Source organism: Chelonia mydas, chromosome 2 (assembly GCF_015237465.2).
Source record: "Chelonia mydas isolate rCheMyd1 chromosome 2, rCheMyd1.pri.v2, whole genome shotgun sequence".
NCBI lineage: Eukaryota > Metazoa > Chordata > Testudines > Cheloniidae > Chelonia > Chelonia mydas.
Window position 1 is genome coordinate 32,957,770 of NC_057850.1, and position 23,755 is coordinate 32,981,524.

The following is a 23,755-nucleotide window of genomic DNA, read 5'->3' on the forward strand; positions in this document are numbered from 1 at the left end:
CTTTAAAAGTCTCAGAAATTTCTTACTAGAGCAGTGGTTCCCAAACTTGTTCCGCCACCTGTGCAGGGAAAGCCCTTGGCGGGCTGGGCCGGTTTGTTTACTTGCCATGTCTGCAGGTTCAGCCGATCACGGCTCCCAGTGGTCACGGTTCGCTGCTCCAGGCCAATGGGAGCTGCTGGAAGCAGCGGCCAGTACGTCCCTCGGCCCGCAGGCAGGTAAACAAACTGGCCCGGTCCGCCAAGGGCTTTCCCTGCACAGGTGGCGGAACAAGTTTGGGAACCACGGCACTAGAGTGACACATTGGCGGGGGGAGGGTCAAATTTACTTGTATAGGTCAAAAAAGAAAAGAGACTCTGACATTCTGAGGTAATCAAGGACAAAGTAGCTTAGGAGAACATTTGAACATGGATAGTTCTTGAGATGTTGCTGAGAGTGAACCTGATGCCAACAAGTATGTTTGACTTTTTGGTTGAATAAGCTCTTGTGCCAAATCTTCAGTTGATGTAAATTGGCTCCACTGACTTAGTGATACCAAATTATAGCCACGGAGGATCTGACTCCTTATGACTTGTTGTTTTTCAGATATTTTCTGAATATTACGTTTCTCTTTGTTTTTCTATTTTTTTTATTATTTCTTTGTTTCCAGTTGCACCCATAGTGTGGTAAGTACTGAACAAACATGGAAGATGGAATAGGTGCTGCCTTGAAGACATTACAATCCAAACCCAGGCAGACAAAAATGGCAGAGGCAATGGCCAGTCATCAGGGTTATCATTGGTTACATCTTAATAAAGCATTTTAAAATGTATTATTATTAGATGTCTAGCTCTTGAGGGGCAATCTCTAGTTGCTTAACATGCTTGCAATTATTAGTCAACACATTCCTGTAGTATCAAGAAAAAATTCTTCTTCCGGAGTGATTTTAATTCTCAGACCTTTAATTCTCAGGCCTTGCAGACCAACTCAGGAGAGGCATTCCATGCTTCAAAAGTAGCATGGAAGAAAACATAAAGTTGTTGTAGGAGAAAAGGACAAACAGTTTGTCAAAGGGTGGCATCATGGGGTGAGGAGGTGGCGGCAGAGTGTGAAAAGGGCTCAGAAGAAGATAGGCTAAGCAGAGTCTTGCAGCACAAGGACAAGAGTTGCTGAGGAGGCGGAGATGGATTCAAAGAGAAATTCCAGCGAGAATTCAAGGGGAAGATGACATGATCAGAACAATGAGTAAGGGAGATGATCTTTGTCGATGTGTTCTATATGGACTGTTGAGGAGATATTGTGGATGTCAGGGAGGTCAAAGCGGAGGTTGAAATTAAAGATATGTGATTTGGCTAGGAAGAGGTCATCAAAAACCTTGTCAAGAAAATCCAGGAGCAAGTTGGAGGAGAGGCACACAAGGCAAAGGCAGCAAATGGCACATTCAGAGAGTTTAGAGATGAAGGGAAGAAAGAAGATGGGCCAAAAGCTGAACAGGCAAGTGAGGCTGAGGGATGACATTGTAGGGAGAAAGTCCAGAGCATATGTGACTTGTGATTATATAACTGATTCCTGTACCAGTGCAAGTAGATGCATAAAGATGTGCAGGTAAAAAAAAACCTGGCACCTGCATCATTGTAGTCTGATAGAACTAAGCGTCAAAAAGATCTAATAGATGATCCAATCTAGTTTGTTCCCTTGAGAACATTCCCATGCCCCTTGTGATGCTTGTATCTGAATAGTTCCAGTGACTAGGATTCCATCTTCTTCCCTTGGAAGATTTTTTTCACATTCCGATCTTATTGATGGCATGCTTTTTTCTCATGTCCATTCTAAATCTTCCCTTTCTCTGTTGCTTTGACTTATTCCATGCTAAACAGTTCTTCAGCACCTTAAATTAAATAAAATCTTTTTTAAACAGTACGCTCTCATACCAATAGTTCAGCATTGTGAAGCAATTCAAATCCTCTAATGTATTTTATGGTCTTCTGGCAAGGAAATCTGGCAGAGTTTTGCTCAGCCTGTTTTAACAGCGCTCAGGAGCATTTTGAAATTAATATCAATGTGAGAGAGATATTATTTTCATACAGAGATGAACTGCAAGCTGTTGTAAAGACTGAAAACAGATTTTCTAGCCATCTTGAATTAGATTCAAACAAAATATTTTTCCCCTTAATTATGGAGATTTCAGATATCAATTGGTTCTTATAAAGACTTTGAACCAGGATTTTCAAAAAAATCAGAACTTAGGCTACTGGGTCCAAATATAGGTACCCGGATAAGTGAATTTTCAGAAGTGCTCAGCACCAAACAACTCCCATTGAATTCAATGAAAGCTACTATGTGCTCAGTGCTTTTGAAACTCAAGCTATTTACATGTCTAAATGTAGACTTGGTAGCCTAAGTTTAGACACCTCCATCTCATTCCCTATATCTCTTTGTATTTAGTAGCTGACTCAGATTCATGCTTGGATACTATGTTGATTGGCATATTGTAAATACCTAGATCAGTTTACATAGAGATAGAGCACTTTCACAGAAATACCTGTTTGCTATATATTTAAATCTATATGACTTACAAGTTTTAGGAAATAAATTCGCAAAAAGAAAAGGAGGACTGTTAGGGGGCTTATTCCTTCACCCACTCACTTCCCTCGTCCTTCTCGCATGAACAGAGAGCAACAATACCCGAAGTCCAAAGGTGCAAACAATTCGATGTTTATTGGGGTGAACTTCCAGCAAGCATGATTCCAGTTTCCTTCCTTAGTATCCTCCTTCCCAGCTCTGACACCACAGAGCCTTACACCTGTGTCCCTGTTCCCATTCCTGCCCTTAGCAAAACAGGATTCCAGTTTCCCCACTCCCATTCCCTGTTCCCATCTCCCCCTTTAGCAAAACATGATTCCAATTTCCTTACCCCCATTCCCTGTTCCCATCTCTCCCTTTAGCAAAACATGATTCCAATTTCCTTACCCCCATTCCCTGTTGCCATCTCCCTCACCCGCATGCCCGTGCCCACCCCCACCCAGCCACCCACGCCCCCTCACTTCCTCATTGACTACAGATTATATAGTAAAACTTGAGTTCTGCTTAGCTATACCTTAACCAATCCTTTTCCTGAAATTTAACTAACCAATCCTAACATATTGTAACATGATTATGTAACCAATTATATCCCACCACCTTAATTAGTTTACACCCAGCAAAATTAATTATACAGCAGACAGGAACAATCACAGAACCAGACAGAGATTATACAGACAAACAATAGCAAAGTGGGAACTCTAATGACAAAACAATACAGAAGTGAGGATTTCACATCCCAGCTATTGATAAGTGAGTTCTTGCCAGACAGGATGCTATCAAACTAAGTTTCCTTTTACATTTTCTAGGCACTTCCCTTTCTTTGGAGGTGATAGGAATTATCAGGACAGGATTGTATTCAGGACAGGATTGTATTCCTAACAGCCCAATAGCACCTTCTTTCAATGTGGCTAGTTTGGAATGTGAGGATGTGACTGTTCGCTTCCTGGCTTATGGCTGCCTCTGCTGCTTAGCCAAAGGCCTTAGCCTAAGCACAGGGCCTCAAACTGTCACAGTAAGAGACGGCCCTTACACCAGCAGACAGTGATTTTGATTCTTTCTTTTATACCTCTAACTAGCCAAGTAATAAGAATACCCCTAAATTCTTAAAGTACAGGCCTTTACAGACAGGCCTGAATATCTATATCCTAACAAGGACTTGTGGCACCTTAGCGACTAACCAATTTATTTGAGCATGAGCTTTCGTGAGCTACAGCTCACTTCATCGGATGCTCATGCTCAAATAAATTGGTTAGTCTCTAAGGTGCCACAAGTACTCCTTTTCTTTTTGCGAATACAGACTAACACGGCTGTTACTCTGAAACAGGAAATAAATTGTTTCTCAGAATTAAAAAAAGCCACAGAAAAGCTTTTGTTAAAATAACAACATTAACATAGAAGACCAGACCATTTTAAAGAAATCTTGGACACATACGCTGATTTTTTAAAAATTAATACCAGCATCAATTTGTGAAAATAATTATTATACATACTGAAGCCTGTGTCAAGTACGAGGTATGCATGCTGGGAAAAACAATTGGAACTACTGTAATTTAGCCATAACCACTCAGGGAAAATATGTAAAGTACCCTTTAGTTAGTTAAACACAAATATCTTCTATCTGTGTACTAGCATTCAAAACATAGAGTTAGGGTAAGATTTTTTGAGTGATAGATAATAACAATTAAAATATTATTTATAAATTAATGGTATGCCCATATCTTTTATACTGTGCTCAGTTCTGGTTATCTGATCTCATAAAAGATATTGAAGAAATGAAAATGCTCCAGAATAGGGCAATGAAGATTATTAGAGACATGGAAAGACTTCTATATGAGGAGAGAGTATAAATATAGGACTATTTTGTCAAAAGTGAGAGGAATACGTTGACATGATATAGGTATATAAAATAATGAATGGTAGAAAGAAGAGCAATTGGACACTCCCTTCTTACCTCTTATTATAAAACACAAACACAGGAGTATCTAATCAAATGAAAAGGCAATTTTTTTCACTGATAAAAGAAAATAATTAACCTGTGGAACTCATTGCTGCTTGATATTATTGAAACAAAGAGCTCAGTAGGATTTTAAAATGATTAGACAGTTATGTGAATAACAACAATATCTACACTCAAATTAGGTAGGGTGAGAATTGACAAGGGATATAAATTTTCAAACTTCAGGACAAGAATTAACTAACTATCCATTCTTGGGACTGGGTTGAAATTTACCCAATGGACATGTTATTCCATAAACGATTATAGGCAGATCACACTTTCCTCTGAACAGAGCCAGCCTTCATAGTCCCAAAAAGTTTCAGTCACAGAATCCCTTTAATTTGACAGACCTAAGAATGCAAAAGACAATCTCAGCTTTCATTTAAAAAGAATAGTTTCTAGTCTTTTGCCTTATACCAATAGTATTGTAAATGTGAATTGATGTGAACCTATTCCCACTGGAGGGACAGTGCTGTCCATACTGATGCTGATGGTGCTAGGACCACTGCAAATTCACCCCAGCCATCTGAGTCAGCAACTCTGCTGAGCAGCTAGCATAAACTCTGCACACTGGGGGGCGGGGGGGGAAGGAGGAGTAGTTTAATATTTTCAGAGGCAGCATGCCTATTTGATTAATCAAGGCACCGAGGGCCAGATTTTCAAAGTGCCCACATATCGGTGCCCAAAGATGCAATAGGTGCCTAATGAGATTTTCAAAAGTGTCTAACTTCTTTGGGTGCTTTTGAAAATCCCACTAGGTACTTATCTGCTTCTCTAGATGCCAAAATACCTTTGAAAATACGGCCCTAAGAGAATAAGCTCTGATACTGCCTGCCTGTTTGGCTTTTGTCAAGGTCAGATGACATGAGCCAGGTTAGATGACATGGTGATAACAATTCTTACAGTTGGTCTACAGCAGTATTTTCACTATTGCTAGGCCAAGGGAAGGAATTTCTGAAAGTTCTCAGTGTATAAAGGCAAATGAGAGAATGGGAGTAAAGGTCACACAGCTAATCACTTAAAAAAGTAGAGGTGAACCTAAGTTGCAAAATTTGGATCTAGATCTGAATTTCAAATTCCCCAAATACCTGGTGTGTTTACATCTCTGGGTTTGGTACAGACTACATTTGAGACAGGGGCCACCTGTAAAATTTCCAACCAATTCTCAGTCTGGATTCCAAAACCAACCACTCAGTGTTGCCAGTGTGATCAATTCTATGGCTTTAGTTTATGCTGATCTGTAAAAATATATTCTCCACTAGATCAGAAAACCTATGGATAGGACAAATATACATGATATCACAGGGCCCCAGACATCTCGAGTTTGTCCATATTTATTGCTAACAGAGTTGTCATATAGTTTGTTTAAACTTTTTTTTTTTAAAGTGGCAGTGGGAATCTTGGCACCAACTCATTTCTAAAATAACAGGTCTTTCAAAAACTAGCCTTCCTGTTAAAAGACTGGTGTGCATTATGGAATTTTAAGGGAACTTGTTTAGGATTAAATCATTTTCAAATCCAGTCATAGATAAGGGCCAGAGGCTTCCCTCCCATCCACAATGCAGAGAGGAGCAAAGGAACAGGAAAGTAGGGCCAAAGGCCCCCAAATCTACTGGTGACAAAGATGCATCCCCACGACTGCAGAAGTCCCTTCCACATGCAGAGATGGGGAGGAGTTGGAGCAGTGGTTGTACATGACATGGTCTGAGGATCTGGTGGATTTCTGTTGAAATTCATACATGAATTAATGCCAGCAAGATCAGCTTCAAAGGAGGTATTGCCCATATGGAGAGGGGAAGCCAGTGACTGACTAGTAGATTGTAGAATTTGTCCCAACAGAAAGCAATAGAAAATCCTTGCCTAGCAAAAAATCACCTATTATTGTATTGTGCCTATAATATTAAATTTACTTTGCATATTATAAACAAATTTAAATAATATGATAGGTGGCCTACCCCTTTCCCCTCCCCCACTTAAAAGGGAGTCTAAAAAACCCCAAAGGACTGGTTGGGTTCTTTATCAAAGTGGTTATTCATTTTTCCTGTTGTTGTTTTTTCTTTTGTGTGTCAGACTACATAATAACATAGTTGTTAAAATGTTAGGTCTAATGCTGTGTGTTTCAGAGGACTAATGCAATAGGAAAGAAAGTTTGTTCACTGGTGTCTGGTTTTGTGGCCTCCTAACGAGAGAAATGAGGCATTAGCTTCCTCTTGAATGCTGACAAGAAGTTTGGCTTAAGTCTCAAAACAATACACACATATGCTAGGAATTTGCCTCCCTAGAAGTACCTACTGAGTTCACAAACTAAATCATTCAGTGAGTGGGTGAGATATTTAGGTTTCTGAAAATCACAAGTCTCCTGGGTTATGAGTAGTTTTCATATCTTACCAAATTACGCAAGAAAATGAAGTAGGGGCAAATTTTTGTTTTAACAGGATACATGTTAAAAAAGACAAATTATTTATGTATTCAAACCCCTAAACGGTAAATAGTTATTCTTTTTTCTCTGCCTTCAGTAGCTGTGATGTAACTTTAGTGTAAGCTTAAGACTGTGGGAAATGAACTGAAACTTCAAGGAAGTGACCTAAAGGTTACCACAGACACAGGGCCAAAGTTTTGGCTGGCATAACTCCGTTGACATCAGTAGAGTTACACCAACAGTTTTCTATGGGACTTCAAAAAGAACATAGATAACATGAGCCAGTAGTATAGAAAGATCCCAATCAGAAGAGTTAGTTGGATTTAGGTGACCCAAGAGGTTATTTTCAATCCTAGTATCAAAGCTATGTTTATAAAGGCAAATTTGTTATAGTAAATTGATGCCAGTGTCTCTGGAATAGAATTAACTGAGAGTTGTTGTGGTTAATATGGTCAGAATGGAAAAGGAAATAGATTGAATGACATAGACAAGAACATTTGTATTCTTCTGAAACCCCTTTTTAAAATGACGATAGATTTAATTACTTTCTTCTCTGGCTCGCACCATTTCCCTAGTTATTTGTTTCCTCTCATTAAACTGTTAACTCCACTGCCCAGCCCAACCTTAATACCACTGAGCCAAAAGTTTTTTGTTTGTTTCGTTTTGTTTTGTGGCACAGCTGGAGCTTTGCCAGCTAGACAGGGACCTGTAGCACAGCGTTCATCCAGAGACATCATTCTTTTTTGGAAGAAACAAATACATTTCTTTCCTGCTTCACTGACATCTACAAGATTATATTATATTTGATTGCAGCTATGAGGTACATTAGCAGTGCTGGAAACAAATTGATGTAAATGTTATTGCTAATAATAAATAACACTTTGCAATTATTAATAAAACTTGGCACTCTTCATCCATAAATATCAAAACACCTTATAAAAATGATAAGTTTAATTACTTTTCCCCATCTCATTCTTTTTTTGTATACAGATGGGGAAAGAACAGAGAAATTAAGTAACTTGCCAAAGTCACACAGTGGCTCAGTGCCAGAGCTAGGAACAGTACCCATGTCTTCTGACTTCATTTCCTGTGTCCAAGCCATTCTGCCTGCCACATTAGCTCTTTTATCTTTAAACCTGACATTGATTCCCCACAGTTAGAAGCAAATTACTTTTGGATGCCGAGTGTGTGTGTGTAAGGAGCATAAAAGGTGCCCTCTGCTCTACTTTCATAGAGTCATAAAAGCGCAGGACTGGAAGGGACCTCGAAAGGCCATTGTCTAACCCGTTCTTAAAAAGCTCTAATGATGGAGATTCCACTCTTTTAGGGGTTCGTAATCTATAGATAACTGGTTATACTGTTAAAAAAATAGTCAATGGATGTTAAAGGGGCCAAAGAAGCAACACCTGAAGCATTAACATTTTTAAAAAATACATTCCCCAAAGAGAAAATGTGTGTGTTGGAATCTGATGCTTACAAAAATAAAAGTAGCCTTTGGTTAAAAAAAGAGAAATAAAAATATCACCTTCTGAATAAGTTTTAATGAGTTTTTCACATAGACTTCCCAAAGCTTGTAGTATTCCGAGTCTGAAAGCTGTGCAAAAATGTAGGCCTAGATATCACAATGAGAGCCATTCATATTCAGGTAGACTCCTCTGCCTGTGTGCAGCCCCACTGACTTGGATGAGTTCCATGGGGACTCCATAGGGGTCAGCCCGCACGAAGTGTATTACATGATCACACAGTCTGGGTCAGGACTGCATAGGTGCAATTTAGCTATGTACAGCACTATGGGCACCATCAGCACTTGTGTGTGTGTGTGTTTCCTAGTTATCTGGTATCGGATGATATAGGACTGCTGTTTCTTTTTTGATTTATTGTATTGGTATTTGTAAGAGCTGCCTAGAGGGCTCTGATAAGTACCTCTTGTTTTGTATGTTAAAAAAAACCCAATATAAATGATGATTAATAATAGCTACAAATAAAAACTTCACAGCCTCTCAGGCACGGGCAAATTTTCTTCCCAAATTATGACCTATATAACAAATATAACAAAGCAGAGTAGTTAAGTATCGCGATCTGTTCAGACTGCAGGTTAGTAAAGAAACAGTAATTAAATAAAGCAGCTAAAATGTACAGTATCTAGTATTTCTGTCAGTGTCTCACTTGACAAGCCAGGATTCAGCTGTTGTACCTGTGCTAACTTGCATATGGTGACAGCTAGTGGTCAATATTTATTAGTGTTGGAGCAGAAATGGCTTAATAGTTTTATCTTTTCCTCATTTCAGTTAACTGCTAATTCTGAAATCGATTGCCCATCCAGTCTCAGAGAACATAACAACCAATCTCTCTCAGATCTGTCTTGTGAAAACAGTATTATTCACTCATGCTGAAGACATTACATGGAATATTAACATACATGAAACAACTAACAACATTGACAATGTCACTCATTGCCTTGTTAATGAAACATCACTTTGTGTAAATATCATGGTTCAGTCAGAAAAATTAAATGAACATGAGGGTGTCTGTGTGGAAAAAATTGAAATGAATTAAAGAAATAGGGACACAAGATATTAAAGCCTGTGCCTTTATCTCTCTTGCAGCAGCTTGTAAAAGTATCCTTCAATTTTCAGTTCTCAGTGAACGACTGGTTACTCACAAATTTGCTGTCTCAGGCAGAAACTTACAGAATTATATTGCAGCTGGATAATTAAGTGTCTTTATATCTTTGTAACTGGACCATAAGGCATTCTATTTAAACTCTTTAATGAGGACCACTTCATGATATTCCTAAGTGATCTCTTTCAAATGCACTGCAAATTTAAGTATTATTGTTTTTAGCAGTCATCAAGGCTAAATGTATTGGAAAACAAACTTGATAACTGTTGACAATTTATTAGGTAGCAAATAATTATGGTCCAAAGAGGGTGAAAGCTGAGTGTGTTAAAATAGTTTTACAAGACCAAGTCAATTTCTGCGAAGAAAGAAGGGGCATATTGTTATATATGGTATAGTTGATAGGTGGTTGGACAGCTGAGTGTTCTTTTTATGACCTTGTTTGTTTTTCTCACTTCAGTGGTGGTGGGGGAGGGAGGGGTAATGAATGTGGTTTTCTCTTCAGCTGCTAAAACTCTTTTATAAATGTTCATTTCAAGAAAGTAATCAGTGAAACCTTTCTTTCTTTCTTTCTTTCTTTCTTTCTTTCTTTCTTTCTTTCTTTCTTTCTTTCTTTCTTTCTTTCTTTCTTTCTTTCTCTTAAATGAATATGGGTCTCAAATTCCGAGATGTGAGGAACATGCTCAACTCCTACTGAAACCAGTATTGAACTGAATACTTAGCTGGAGGAGATCAGCAGAGCTCCTTTGACTTTAATGGCGCTAGGCCAATTTCCACCAGCTGAGAATCAGGCCAATGTGTTCAGCACCTATCACAATCAGGCCATGGATTTTTTTTATAGCATATAATACCTTAACTGCTCGTGTGCTCCGAATGATTAAATTTAGGGCCAAATCTTGCAGTCCTATTCTTTCGAAGCTCTCACTGATTCAGCAGCTGCTTGTATCTGACTAAGTATTATAGAATTTGGCCCTAAATTCACACTGTGTTCTACTTTCCCCCAAATTTTAAATACCTGTCTCACTTCAAGGCCAAATCCTGCAGTTTTAACTCAAGATGTACTCTGATAAAACTTCCATTGACTTTGTCAGGCTGGCTGGAATGGCTCATGACCCAGGAGTGCCAAGCTCAGGGCATACTGTTAAGAAACATGGCACAAACCCCAAATTGGTTGTGTGTTCTACAATTAGATTTGACCAACCAAGTATCAAGTGTGAACTCCTCAAGCACTATAAAAGCCTTAACATGGAGTCACAGATAGCCCCCTTGAGTGCCCTGATCCATCTTGCCACCTAGGCAATCTTGCCTTTGTACCAAAAATCACAATAATATTCAGGTTACTCCCAGTCACAATCATTCCCCCCAGGTCGAGTGCATCCTAGGTCTTTCACCAAAGGCAGGGCTTGTAACCAATCCTACAATAAAGGTGTATTAACTAGGAAAAAGAAATGAGTGTTATTTACCAGGTGAAATCAGGTAAACATACACACACAAATGAGAGAGAGCTTTAGGTTTCAAAAAGTAGTAGAAACTGCTGTAATGTGCAAACTCTCTCTGTCTTCTAGGGCTAACCCAAGCTAAATGGCCGGAGGAGAGACAGGAACTGTTTGGTTACATTGTCTAACGTCTAGCAATATATGTGTAAACCCACAATCATTACCTACTAATGTGTCTCTAAAGGTTGAATCTGGGTCAATTAGCCTGCTAGTTGTGTGACCCTTTCTGGCCCTGCGTCACAGACCTATTCACGGGGCTTGAGCCCTGGGCTGTAGTACTTTATCTAGTCCAGTTTTAAACTCTTCATGTGATGGGGTTCCCATCCGCTTCCTTTGGAATATAATTGCATAGTCTAATTTCATCATCATTTCCTGATATACCTCTTATATTAACCTTTTGCTAGCCTAATTTAATTACCATGAATTGTATTCTACTATCATATTAATGGGAGATCTGTTTGCGGGTATATGGCAGTAGAATACCACGCAGGGAAAATCATTATCACATGAAGCCTTTCCACCGTAAGAATGACACAACACCAACACTGCTTCCTACTTCTGAATCACTAACAAACACAAAAGACTCCATGTAGCCTATTAGGGTCTTTGCTATTGCTATTGATTACAAGTGGAAGATGCTCTGATACTATGGTGATGGGTGGCAGTTTAAATCCCTAAAATATATAGATATGTTACAAAAAGCTAAGTAGTCGTTGATCAGTAATAAACCAAAACCATAAACAATGATTTTTTTAAACTTTGACATCCCGGAACAGAAATTCCCAGTATAAATTATATAAATTAAGAGTAACCCACTAGTGGTGTGTGTGCAATACAGGAACTCCTTTGTTCAGATCCACAAAAGACATGAGTTAATTCAGTCCCCAGCTAAAGAGCTTTGGTTCCAGATATATCACCTCATAAACTCCGTGGACTAGCACGGGGGGACCTTGTAACGCATGCTCATCAGTGGGTTACATAATTCCGCTGCTCAACAAAAAGCTTGTCCTACAGCAATCCACGAATCCCAGACAAGCCCTGACTTATGTGATGGCTACCATATTAGCTGGCACACAGTGAATTGAACGGGGAGCCTCCAGAGCTGAAAGCAGGAGCTGTTAGAGCTAAAGAGCCAATGTTCCGTAGCTGTGGGGTGTAACAACTCATCTCTTTTGTGGATTAGCACAGGGGAGGACTTGTAAGACACATTGACAGGTGGGTTACATAAGTAGGAGAAATCTCAACATGTCATTGTAATAGTAAATTTAATAGTCTTAACATAGCAAAGTCAGCTATGGAAATTATGATCAAATCTGAAAGGTTCCCATTCAGAAATACAAAACCCTTCAGGGGTTTTGTAGCTAAACACAACAGAGGACAGAGCCAGTGCTACCACTTTAAAGTTGTAAAACTATAAAATACTACTTTTAAGTGAGGAAATAGTTAATCGGTTGCCTACATACTAAAATGATGGGCACTTTAGAAATGTGATAGTCACAGAAGTCACGGATTCTGTGACTTTCCGTGACTTCTGCAGGGGCCCATGTCGCTGGCCCAGGAGCCCCCGAGCAACTTAGGCAGCCCCTGGGCAGTCACACCAGCTGCTGCTGGGGCAGTCTTAGGCCCCCCTACCCTCCCCCCCCCAGCAGCAGCTGGTGTGACTGCCCAGGGGCTGCCTAAGTTGCTCGGGGGCTCCTGGGCCAGCGACATGGGCCCCTGCAGAAGTCACGGAAAGTCACAGAATCCGTGACTTCTGTGACTATCACATTTCTAAAGTGCCCATCATTTTAGTATGTAGGCAACCGATTAACTATTTCCTCACTTAAAAGTAGTATTTTATAGTTTTACAACTTTAAAGTGGTAGCACTGGCTCTGTCCTCTGTTGTGTTTAGCTATTTTCACTCTTACTATTTATTAATTAGTGTAGCACTTAGGAATCCTAGTCATGAGATAGGCTCCCACTCTGCTAGGGTCCTGCAGAATTACAGAACAAAAAGCAGGACCCTGCTCAAAAGAGCTTGCAATATAAATGTCAAACAAGAGAGAACAGATGGAGCTTTAACTGATAATTTTGCTGTATGTGAGTAGCTTTTTTTCTCTGTTTCCATTGTCCAAAGATGTTTTTATCTTGAGGGTTCAGCTCAGTTGGAATGACCTCACGATTTCGTGTCCCTGCTTGTGTTCAGTGTGTGATATCTGTAGCATGGTTTGTATTGTAGTTCAATGTACTATACATTTTGCCACACACTTCCCAGGTTTTCCACTTTTGCTGCTCAGTTTTCCACTTTTGCTGCTTGCAGTAAGAAAAATATTGTCAAAAACAGATAGCAACAGAGTGTGTTTCGGTGGCATGCTACTGGTCACTGAGGTTAAGTTATTCATCACCATGCTGGGTCCCAAATGAAGGTTGATATATACAAGAGTAGGCCATTGGTATAACAGACTGCATCTGTCTATGGTTCAGAAGCTCATCAGTGGTCACAACCTTGGAGCCATGGAGATAAAGGAGAGCCCCAATACCATTGCAAGGCAGGGTTGAGATCTGGGGATGCATGGGGTAGAGGGGAATCCCTGGGATAGAGCAGGGCAGGGATAAGGTGGGGAGATGGAGATGGAGAGGATCCCTGGGGAGAGGGCAGGGCTGGACAGGGTCAGGGTGGGGGTATGAACGGAGCCCCAGGGACAGGGCAGGGCTAATTTGGGATGGGGTGATGCAGATAGAGGGGAGCCCTGGGAACAGGCCAGGGGTGGGTCATGGTGGGGGGATGGGGATATATGGGAGCCCCAGGGGTGGGGCACGGCTGGGGTGGGGTGGGGCAATGAGGATGGAGTGGAGCCCCAGGGCCAGGGCAGGGCTGGGTCAAGGTGTGGGGATGGGGAAGGAGGGGAGCCCCAAGGTCAGGGCTGGGGCAGGACGGGGGTATGGAGAGAACCCTGGGCTCAGGGCCAGGCTGGCGCAGGGTGTGGGCATGTAGCTATACGGGAGCCCTGGGGGCAAGGCAGGGCTGGGGGATGGGGAAGGAGGGAAGTCACTGGAATTCTGTAGGGCAGGTCTGAGATGAGGTGAAGAGAATGGAGGGGAGTCTCTGGAATATTACAGTGCAGGGCTGGGATCGGTGAATGGGAACCGAGAGAAGCCCCAGGGTACTGCAGACAGGGTTGCAATGTGGAGGTGCATGGGGATGGCGGGGAGCCTGTGGGATACTGTAAGGGGTGCTTCAGCCAAAGAAGAGAGCACAGCAGGAAATGGAGTAGCCCTGGCTGAGCTGGAGAGCAGAACATAGGGAGTAGATGGAGGGCCCAGGAGGCCCTGTGATGCTGGGGAAAGATAAAGTAGGAGAACCCCTGTGCTACAGTGGGTAGGGCAGAGCTGGGGGTGGAGCAGGGGAGGCCCTGCAAGCTGCTTCCCCTAGTGTGCAAACCCACATGGCTGGCCCCATCCAACCCATCCCCCGGCTCCTTCTGCCCACCTCCAGGCTAAGCAGTGCTCTGGATATCCTCTGGCAGCACTATACGCCTGCCCAAAAGACAGGCAACTGTCACATGCCCACGCCTTCCCAGGCAGGTGCGGCCCATAAATTGAGAACCTCTGCTCTAGACCCTGATCCTGCTTCTAGACCCTCTGGCTTCCGTTACAGGTAGCGGTGGATCTACAGACAACCCTCCCCTCAAATTCTTGGAAACACCAAAACTAGGTAGGGAGATTTCTAACCTGAGACTTCTTCTGCCCACATTGTTTTTTATGGGCATCTGCGTACATATGGCAGCCAGAATCTGGCCAATGAATATTTCCTGAACATATAGTGAATAAGGTTTTCTCCTTTTGGACTTCCACTCTCATGAAGATCATTTAGGAATTTTCTTTTGCTATGGATTAATTGTTGGACATTAAAAGTAGATTAAATACAAAACATGTAGGACATTATTAAGAGTATGAAAATATAAAGATTCATTGTGGAAATCTCTACATTTCTGTTCATTTATATCACCATTGTACAAAAAACATACAGCTTCCTTTCATCTGTCATTTATTGGCATTGTCATATGAAGACATAATTAGCACCTGTGGGATTAACTCATTTAGTCTTTGCGGAATTTATGAATGCATCAGTCCAGATGTTTGGTACTATGGGAAGTATGAATGTGACTCCATGAATTTAGGCAACATAATCAATTGTCTTTGCCTGTAAGCACTATTGAACATCAGGGTGTAATTAAGGAATGTCCATTTTAGGTTGCTGGAGTAACAGGCACACATATTTCATTTTCTCAAAGCCTAATTAGAAATGACAATAAACACTGAAATATATTAATTTTAAGATAATTATATTTTCCATAGTGCTGAGATCAGTTAATTTGGATCAAATTAGAAAAGGGCAAATATGTGTCTAATATATTTTTGTTCATAGCACCAAATATATCAAAATTAATTTATTTTGCTTGACACAGACTTTTGTCAGCAACCTCAGCTACATAATATAGTGGTATGATCATGTATTTAAAAATATCTGAACTAACTTTAGGCATTTAGATAGTCAAAGAAAGGGTAATAGTTACACATGATGTCTGTGGCCCATCCATGACTGTTATTAGCAAATTTCTCCAACAGCCGGAGGTGGGACACTAGATGGGGAGGCCTCTGAGTTACTATAGAGAATTATTTCCCAAGTGTCTGGCTGGTGGATCTTGCCCACATGCTTAGGATCCAACTGATCACCATATTTGGGATGGGGAAGGAATTTCCCCCTAGTCAGATTGGCTGAGATTCTGGGTTGTTGTTGTTGTTGTTTTGTCTTCCTCTGCAACATGGGGCACAGGTCACTTGCTGGTTTGAAATAGAATAAATGGTGGACTTTTTGTAACTTGAAGTCTTTAACTCAAAATCTGTGGATGTCAGTAACTCAACCAGAGATTATGAGCTATTACAGAAGTGGACAGGGGGATTCTGTAGCCTGTGATATAAGTCTATGAGAACTAATCATTCCCTTAGGGTTCTATTTAGGGTTGGGGGTTTTTTAAAAAATTATTTACACACTGACAGTATGCCAGTCAATGTTTTATTCAGGAACTTCAACTGATGTATAAGGAGTTCATGGTTTGTGTAATGTTCAGCAGAAAATACCCAGTCAGGCACTGTGGAATGTGGAAAAAGTTTAGAAACATCATGGGTTTCAAATATGAACAAAATGGGAAGAATTCCCTGTTACCTTACTGTAAAAGAACATCAGCAATAAAGTTCACAGGGATTAATTTTCTGATAACTTAGGGCTTGTTCTTTATAGTTCCTTGGAATATAATGGGAGAATCGTCTGGTGTCAGTGAAGGAAGGTTATCATCAGAATGTATAATTAATTCTCCAGCATTCATAGTTTTATAATCTAAACGTTTATATCAGGCATTAATACGAGGATTCTTTATACCTTCAAGGCAGTACCTTAGCCTAGGGATGCTGTAGAGTCTCACTGACAGATTGGGAGCTCTAGGAGCTATTGTGATTCCCAGAGGGAATGCAACCGCTATGCAGCATCCGCTCCTCTCTGGGCTTGGGTAGGTCTGCTGACTGGTGAAGACATGGGGGAGGTAGAGGGCATAGCCAAGGCACTGCCACTTTCCTGTTAGCCTTCCAGAGGCTAACACTACAGTGGTACCAGCCCTTTGAATCTCTTCCACACCCTGAACACAGGGAATAATGTTGTGCCCAGCCATTACATCTCAAAAACCAGCTACTGTGCCTGCATGCCCATGCACCAATCAATTCTTTTCAGAGATGAAACTCTGAGTGGCTCCCATCGGAGATTAAAACCCTAAAGAAAGCCTAAAGAATCACAAAGATTTAGAGCGTTCTTGTCTAAGGAGAGCTATTGCCTTTTGTTTCTTTGTTTTTTACGCACCTCAGACAGACGAACTATATGTGCATTTTACTAAATATACAATCTGAATATTCCTGTGAGGTTCTTTGGTGATTGAAATGTCAAGTGCTTTACTGAATGGACTGATTTTATTTCATTTGCTGTAAAAACAATTATTTTGTTATTGGCTATTGAGATACCTATTTAAAAATTTCATGTCCCTTAGTTATGACATCCAAGGATATTAATGCTATTTCTGTTTAAGTTTTACTGCTCACTCTAAACCCAAACCCTGTAGATACATACAGTGTATAAATAAATCAGGATTGCTTATGTTATAATATGATGGTTTATATGATAGCATGTTGGCCATGTAACTATATATGATCTCCTGCTGTCTTGTTCAAAAAAGATATTTATGTATCAGTCCAGCTAAAAATAGCTTAAAGAGCCAGGGCTGCCTCCTGAAAAAAATTGCATAACATTCAGTTCAAAAATAACGGAACTAGTTTCTGATCTCAGTAACACTGGTGTAAATCTACAGCAATTCCAGTGACTTCAAAATATTTTGCAGATTGTGTGTGTGGGAGGAGAGGCAGGTAAGCTGATCTCCGTGTGTGTATTACATAGATGTACGTTGAAATGTTGTCACTTTTAGCATGGAAGCAGTAGTGATTCTCACTCAGCAAGGAAAGCTAACTTCTCTCATTTGAAAAACTCAGGGTAGGCAAGATGGACCTGATCTGAAGTCCACTGAAGTCAATGGGAATCTTTCCTTTGACTTCAGTGGCCTTTGGCTCAGATCCCAAGTAATTACTCAAGTTGGAATTTGGCCATTGAAGCTAATACTCCTCTACTTACAAAAAATACCACTGAATCTTTAATGAACACAAATTGCCAGGGCCCAGTTTTATGTCTCATCTGAAAAATGGCACCTGCAAGAGTGCATTGTTACTTAATACCATGCTGAGGGCCTAATTCAGCACTGACTCAAAGGGAAGCATGTCACCTACTGAGTCACGAACACCACTTTTCTTTTCCTAATTCCTAATAGGGCTAAGCCTCTAAGAAGTTTCTTTTCCAACTAGAGTTCACCTATGTATGTGAGCCAGGAGTTACTTTTATGGACGCTATGGAAGAAGAGAGAAAAGAGATGATGCATAAATTCACTCAAAAGAAAAATAAATCCACCTTTTTGTTGTAAAATTCAAATTTTAAAAGAAAAAAACACAGCAAATTACATCTGTTTTATTCAAGACAAAATGCAAATGCTGTGCTATGAGAGTAGTTTTGTGAAATGCAGTATACATTCTCTATGTGGGGAGGAAGGATGGTCTTATGGTTAAAGCAACTGATTGGGCGTTAGAAATCTTGGGTTCTATTTCTGCCTCTCCCCAGGACTTCCTGTGTGATGTTGGGCAAATCACTTAACCACTCTAGCCTTCTGTTTCTTCATCTGCGAAATGGGATTAATAATAGCTACAGCCTATCTCACAGGAATTTGTGATGCTAGAATTATTGCCCATAAGGTTCATGAAAATGCTCAAATGGAAGGTGGCATATATAGGTGTGAAGTGTTTGTGTCATTATCTATTTAACAGACAGCCTTGAACCTGCAAGTCCTTGTGTGGTGTGCAACAGCCGTGCAAGGCTGCTATTCTCCAGTGGACGTGGAGGCACACCACTGTGTCCTAGGTACACAGTGCCATCTTCCTCATTGAGAGGGAGTAAGTCGCTATCCCCTTTGGTACCCACTCTTTACTTTCCTGTGCCCAAAGTGAAAAAGAGGTGGATTGCAGACAGACAATGGGCATGTCTATAGAGAACTTCAATGCAATTTGCATATGTATTTATGTAGTCCTCATCACTGTGGAGCTTAATACTGCAAGGTGCTGAGAACTCTGGCCTGGATCCTGCAAAGCACTTAAGCACATGCTTAACTTTACGCATATGAGTAGTCTCATAGATTTCAATGGGACTACTCAAGTGCTTAAAGCGTGTGTTCCTGGATTGGGTCCATAGTGCAGGATCAAGCCCCTGTTGTTTGGAGAGCTACAGGTTCCCCTCTTAGGTCTTACTTGTTCTGTTAGGGAGGAGTTACTTCCCGGCCAATTTAGCAGTGCGCTCATTACTGCAGGATTGGGATTGCCAGCACACCCTGTTCTCCTCATCTCTTAATCTCATACTCATGCACAATACTTCATACCCTGTGATGTGCAGAATCAAGTGCTATGCTGTAGCTGGAATATTAATTCTTTTGCTTTGTTTTCACAAAGTGAAATAAACCCAGAAATTAAAACCCACCATTAAAACTATTTATTAAGGTAGCATCCATTTTTTACAAGTTGCTTTTAATAACAATTTGTAGGTGGGAAATTTTGGGTTTTTACACTATTGTTTGCAGTGATTTATGCTATTTAAAAAGCAATATGGTCTGGGGAAAGGGAGGAGATTGGAGAATCAAGGGGTCATAGGTTCTATTCCTGGCTTTGCCAATGATGATTGACTCCGTGGCCTTGAGAAAGTCTCTTTGCCTCAGATCCCGAAAGGTATTTATGCACTTAACTCCCATTTAAATCAATGGGTGTTCTGCCTAAAAACATTTGAGGATTTGGGCCTTTGCCTCTTCACCTCAGTACTCCTATCGTTAAAATAGGGATAATAATAATTTGTTACCTTCCTCAAAGGGTCATGTTAATTATTAAGTATTTGCGGTTTGTAAAATGCGGTGGACATGTAAGGACTAATATTTAGGTGTTATGTCTAATACTGAGGTGTTATGTAGGTATAACAGGCATAATATTTAAGTGCCTAGAATGATGTAGAAAAGCTAACAAGAAATAAAGCCGCTTTGGTATAGTAATTCCTAAGGTTGCTATTGTAACCTGCATTATCGTATTTTCTGTTTTGCAGTTTTACTAAAGAATGCAAAAAGAGAGGAGGACAAGCCATTCAGAGACTGTGCAGATGTGTACCAAGCTGGCTTTAACAAAAGTGGGGTCTACACTATTTATATTAATAATGTATCAGAGCCTAAAAAGGTAACAAATATATGTATTTGTGTTTGTTTTTGCTTGTTGATGTAGATGTTGCTCTTGGCGTGAGGGAGCATTCTGCATGGTTATGGAATCTTTACTTTGGCAAAGTGCTGTATTAATATAAATCACTTGGTCCATCTTCACCCTTAGAAAAATACTGAAAGGTGAAGTAAATAGAGTATCTTGCCTGGAGTGAGTCCCAACCCATCCTTTTTCTCCACTGACTGAGGATCCTCCCTAAATCTGAGCATACACCCCCAAAACATGATCTGTCTTCTACCCCTCAGCAAATGCCTGGTCTCTACAGTTGAGTCAGACACCTGGCCAGCAGTTCTGTCAGAAATACATGTCTCTGAAGATTAAGGAGAGAATCAGGGATACCCAAGAGATCATATTTTATTAATTAATGATCCACTGTCAAAAAACAATCATCTGTTTGTAATTAATCACTAATAAATAGTTCCCATTTCATTCCAGAAATATTGTTCAGGAGGAGAAATGGGGAAAAGGATAAACCAACACTAGAAGAATACTGTTAAAGCAAATATTGATATAGTGATATATGAAAGGTGAATACAGAAGATAATTGAGATGTCTATAATGAAATATGGAAAATCTTCTTAGATGTTATCAAGCAGGATTAGAGAGACCTGAATAGAGGTGTTGAAACTGTTAAACTGGAATTGTAAAGGACTTGAAAATAACTGGCAAATTGACAGTGAGTTGCACTTGCATTAATTTTGTTCAAGTTCACAAGCTGTCCATGGAAGCTTTGTTACAAACTTTTAAATTGTATCTGAATATCCACAAGGTTTACTAGGTTACTGATCTTGGTGTGTTTAGTTTGAGACTAGCACTGGGATAGGTAAAATAGGGAAAGTCACATTGTGGAAGTCATGTTTTATTTCTCTGGTATCCCTGATTGGAAGAGCTATCCAATGCAATCAGGAGAGTCAGCCCAGAAACTATTCCATTTGGTTTTTCAGAGAGGCTGCATTTTAGTTTTCTTTCTGTTTCAGCAAGAAAAGTATATATATATATTCTGCTGGCTCCTGTGTCTGTCTACCTCTGGTAGCAAGGGCCTGATACAATGTCCACTGAAGACAGTGGGAAAATTCCTATTGTCTTAAGGGACGTGGGATCAGGCACTAAGTGGGCTAATACATTTTATAATTTTCTAGTCGTTTTCTTTGCTTAGTTTCATCCCAACATTACTGTCAATTTCTCTTCCTCTTTGCCATTTACAACCTTCAGATATTTACAGATGATTATCAGTCCTGCTCAAACCCCCATTCCCACCCTTTTGATAGTCATCATTTTGCAAGTTGTATTTATTTAATTATTTTAATTTTTCCTCTTAAATGTGTAGATATATTTAAGGTGTTGAAATAATTAGAAGTGCAACAGTATTCTAAGCCTTTATTCTGAGTTGTGCATAATATTATACATTTAAAAACTGCTTACTTTTAAATTATTGAGGCTACTTAGTTATTCTTTATACCATACTATTTTAGTTCCTGATCCAATGGCCACTGAAGTCACTGATTTTAGTGGGCACTGTATTGGAGCCGTGAAGTGTTTTAGTTGATAGATGGCTCTCATGGACCAGTAACTGGTTATTATATGGGAAACAAAGGGTAGAAATAAATGATCAGTTTTCAGAATGGAGAGAGGTAAATAGTGGTGTCCCACAGGGGTCAGTACTAGGACCAGTCCTATTCAACATATTCATAAATGATGTGGGAAAAGGGGTAAACAAAAATGTGGCAAAAATTGCAGATGATATAAAACTACTCAAGATAGTTAAGTCCCAAGCAGACTGCAAAGAGTTACAAAAGGATCTTACAAAACTGGGTGACTGGGCTACAAAAATGGCAGATGAAATTCAATGTTGATAAATGCAAAGTAGTGCACACTGGAAAACATAATCCCAACTATACATATAAAATGATGGGGTCTAAATTAGCTGTTACCACTCAAGAAAAAGATCTTGGAGTCATTGCGGAAAACATCTCTGAAAACATCCACTCAATGTGCAGCAGCAGTCCAAAAAAGCTAACAATTTTAGGAATCATTAAGAAAGGGATAGATAATAAGACAGAAAATATCATACTGCCTCTATATAAATCTATGGTACACCCACATCTTGAATACTGTGTGCAGCTGTGGTCACCCCATCTCAAAAAAGATATATGGGAATTGAAAAAAGTACAGAAATGGGCAATGAAATGATTAAGGGTATGGAACAGATTAATAAGATTAAGAAGACTGGGATTTTTCAGCCTGGAAAGAGATGACTAAGGAAGGATGTTACAGAGGTCCATAAAATCATAACTGGTGTGGAGAAAGTAAATAAGGAAGTGTTATTTGCTCCTTAACATAACACAAGAGCGAGGAGTTACCAAATGAAATTAATAGGCAGCAGGTTGAAAACAAACAAAAGGAAGTATTTCTTCCCACAACACAAAGTCAACCTGTGGAACTCTTTGCCAGAGAATGTTGCGAAGGCCAGGACTATAACAGGGTTCAAAAAAGAACTAGATAAAATCATGGAGGATAGGTCCATCAATGACTATTAGCCGAGATGAGCGGGGATGGTCTCCTAGCCTGTTTGCCAGAAGCTGGGAATGGACGACAGAGGATGGATCACTTGATGATCACCTGTTCTGTTCATTCCCTCTGAAGCACCTGGCACTGGCCACGTCGGAAGACAAGATACTGGGCTAGATGAACCATTGGTCTGATCCACTATGGCCATTCTTATGTTCTTATTCTTCATAAACACATTTAAGGACAGCAGTATATTATCATCTTTTTTTAAAAAAATCTGTGTTTGTCTCCAAAAGGCTGTTTTAATGCTAAAAATTTGTTTAATCCATAAATCTAAAATGAGTCTAATTAAACGGATGTGTGTTATGAATTAGTAGTTTTTTCATCCATGCATCTAAGCAGAGGCAAATACTTAGTGCATTTGGAGTCCTCTTCATCTGAATCCGCAGAAAAATAATAAAGTCCACCACTCATCATAAGAAGTCCAGCACCCACAGATGCATAAAAATAGTTATTAAAATTATCACCTCTTTTTTGTTCAGGATTAAACCTCAAAACATGTTAAAAGGTGTTTAATGGCTGAATGTCTTGACCTTATCTGGGACAGGAGCCAGTTCAAGGCTTTTGTTGGCTAGAATTATGCGAAGCTAATATTGATAATCAACTTGATACTCCTTTTAGTATGGCAGGTGTTCACATCCACCCCCATGGAAAGTGCCAGACCACGCAATGCTGGCTAATGCATAATTAGGTGCTGCAATTTGCTACACCTCTCAAAGAACATGAAAACTTGTTTTATAAGGCTTTTTATTACAGGAAAATTTTATATTATGTTCCTTTTCCATATTAAAATATTAACACTCAAGACATGAGAAGGGCTTAATGCATTAGAAAAATGAACACTGGATTCCTGGGTTCTAGACTTGAATTTTAAATAAGGTGCATCCATCAGTTAGAAATGTTCACTGAAAATCAGACTAAGACTAAGAAAACTAAATCCTGTAGATAAATGGTTTGACTTGCAGTGTCTTTGGTGAAGGAGGACTAGAGCCAAAATGTTTGTCTAACAAATCATGTTTCTTTAATTGTTATTCTGAATCTGGTTTACGTGTCTGCAGTGGTCAGCATTTTCCTTTCCTCCTACATGTGCAAGGGGACCTAGCAAATTCAAACAATGAAGCAATCACAGAGCATCAACATGAACAATAAATCTTAGAGTGAAAAGCATG

The 23,755-nt window shown here is 39.9% G+C and overlaps 1 protein-coding gene across 2 annotated transcripts in view; it reads left to right on the forward strand.

The window, feature by feature from the left end:
* ANGPT1 (angiopoietin 1) overlaps window positions 1-23,755 on the forward strand; it is a 206,453-nt gene that overhangs the window by 115,333 nt on the left and 67,365 nt on the right. For both annotated transcript variants that reach the window (XM_043539180.1, XM_007056090.4), the window contains one exon: window positions 19,852-19,979. In XM_043539180.1, coding sequence (XP_043395115.1) covers window positions 19,852-19,979 — 128 coding nt within the window. The remainder of the gene's footprint in view (window positions 1-19,851; window positions 19,980-23,755) is intronic.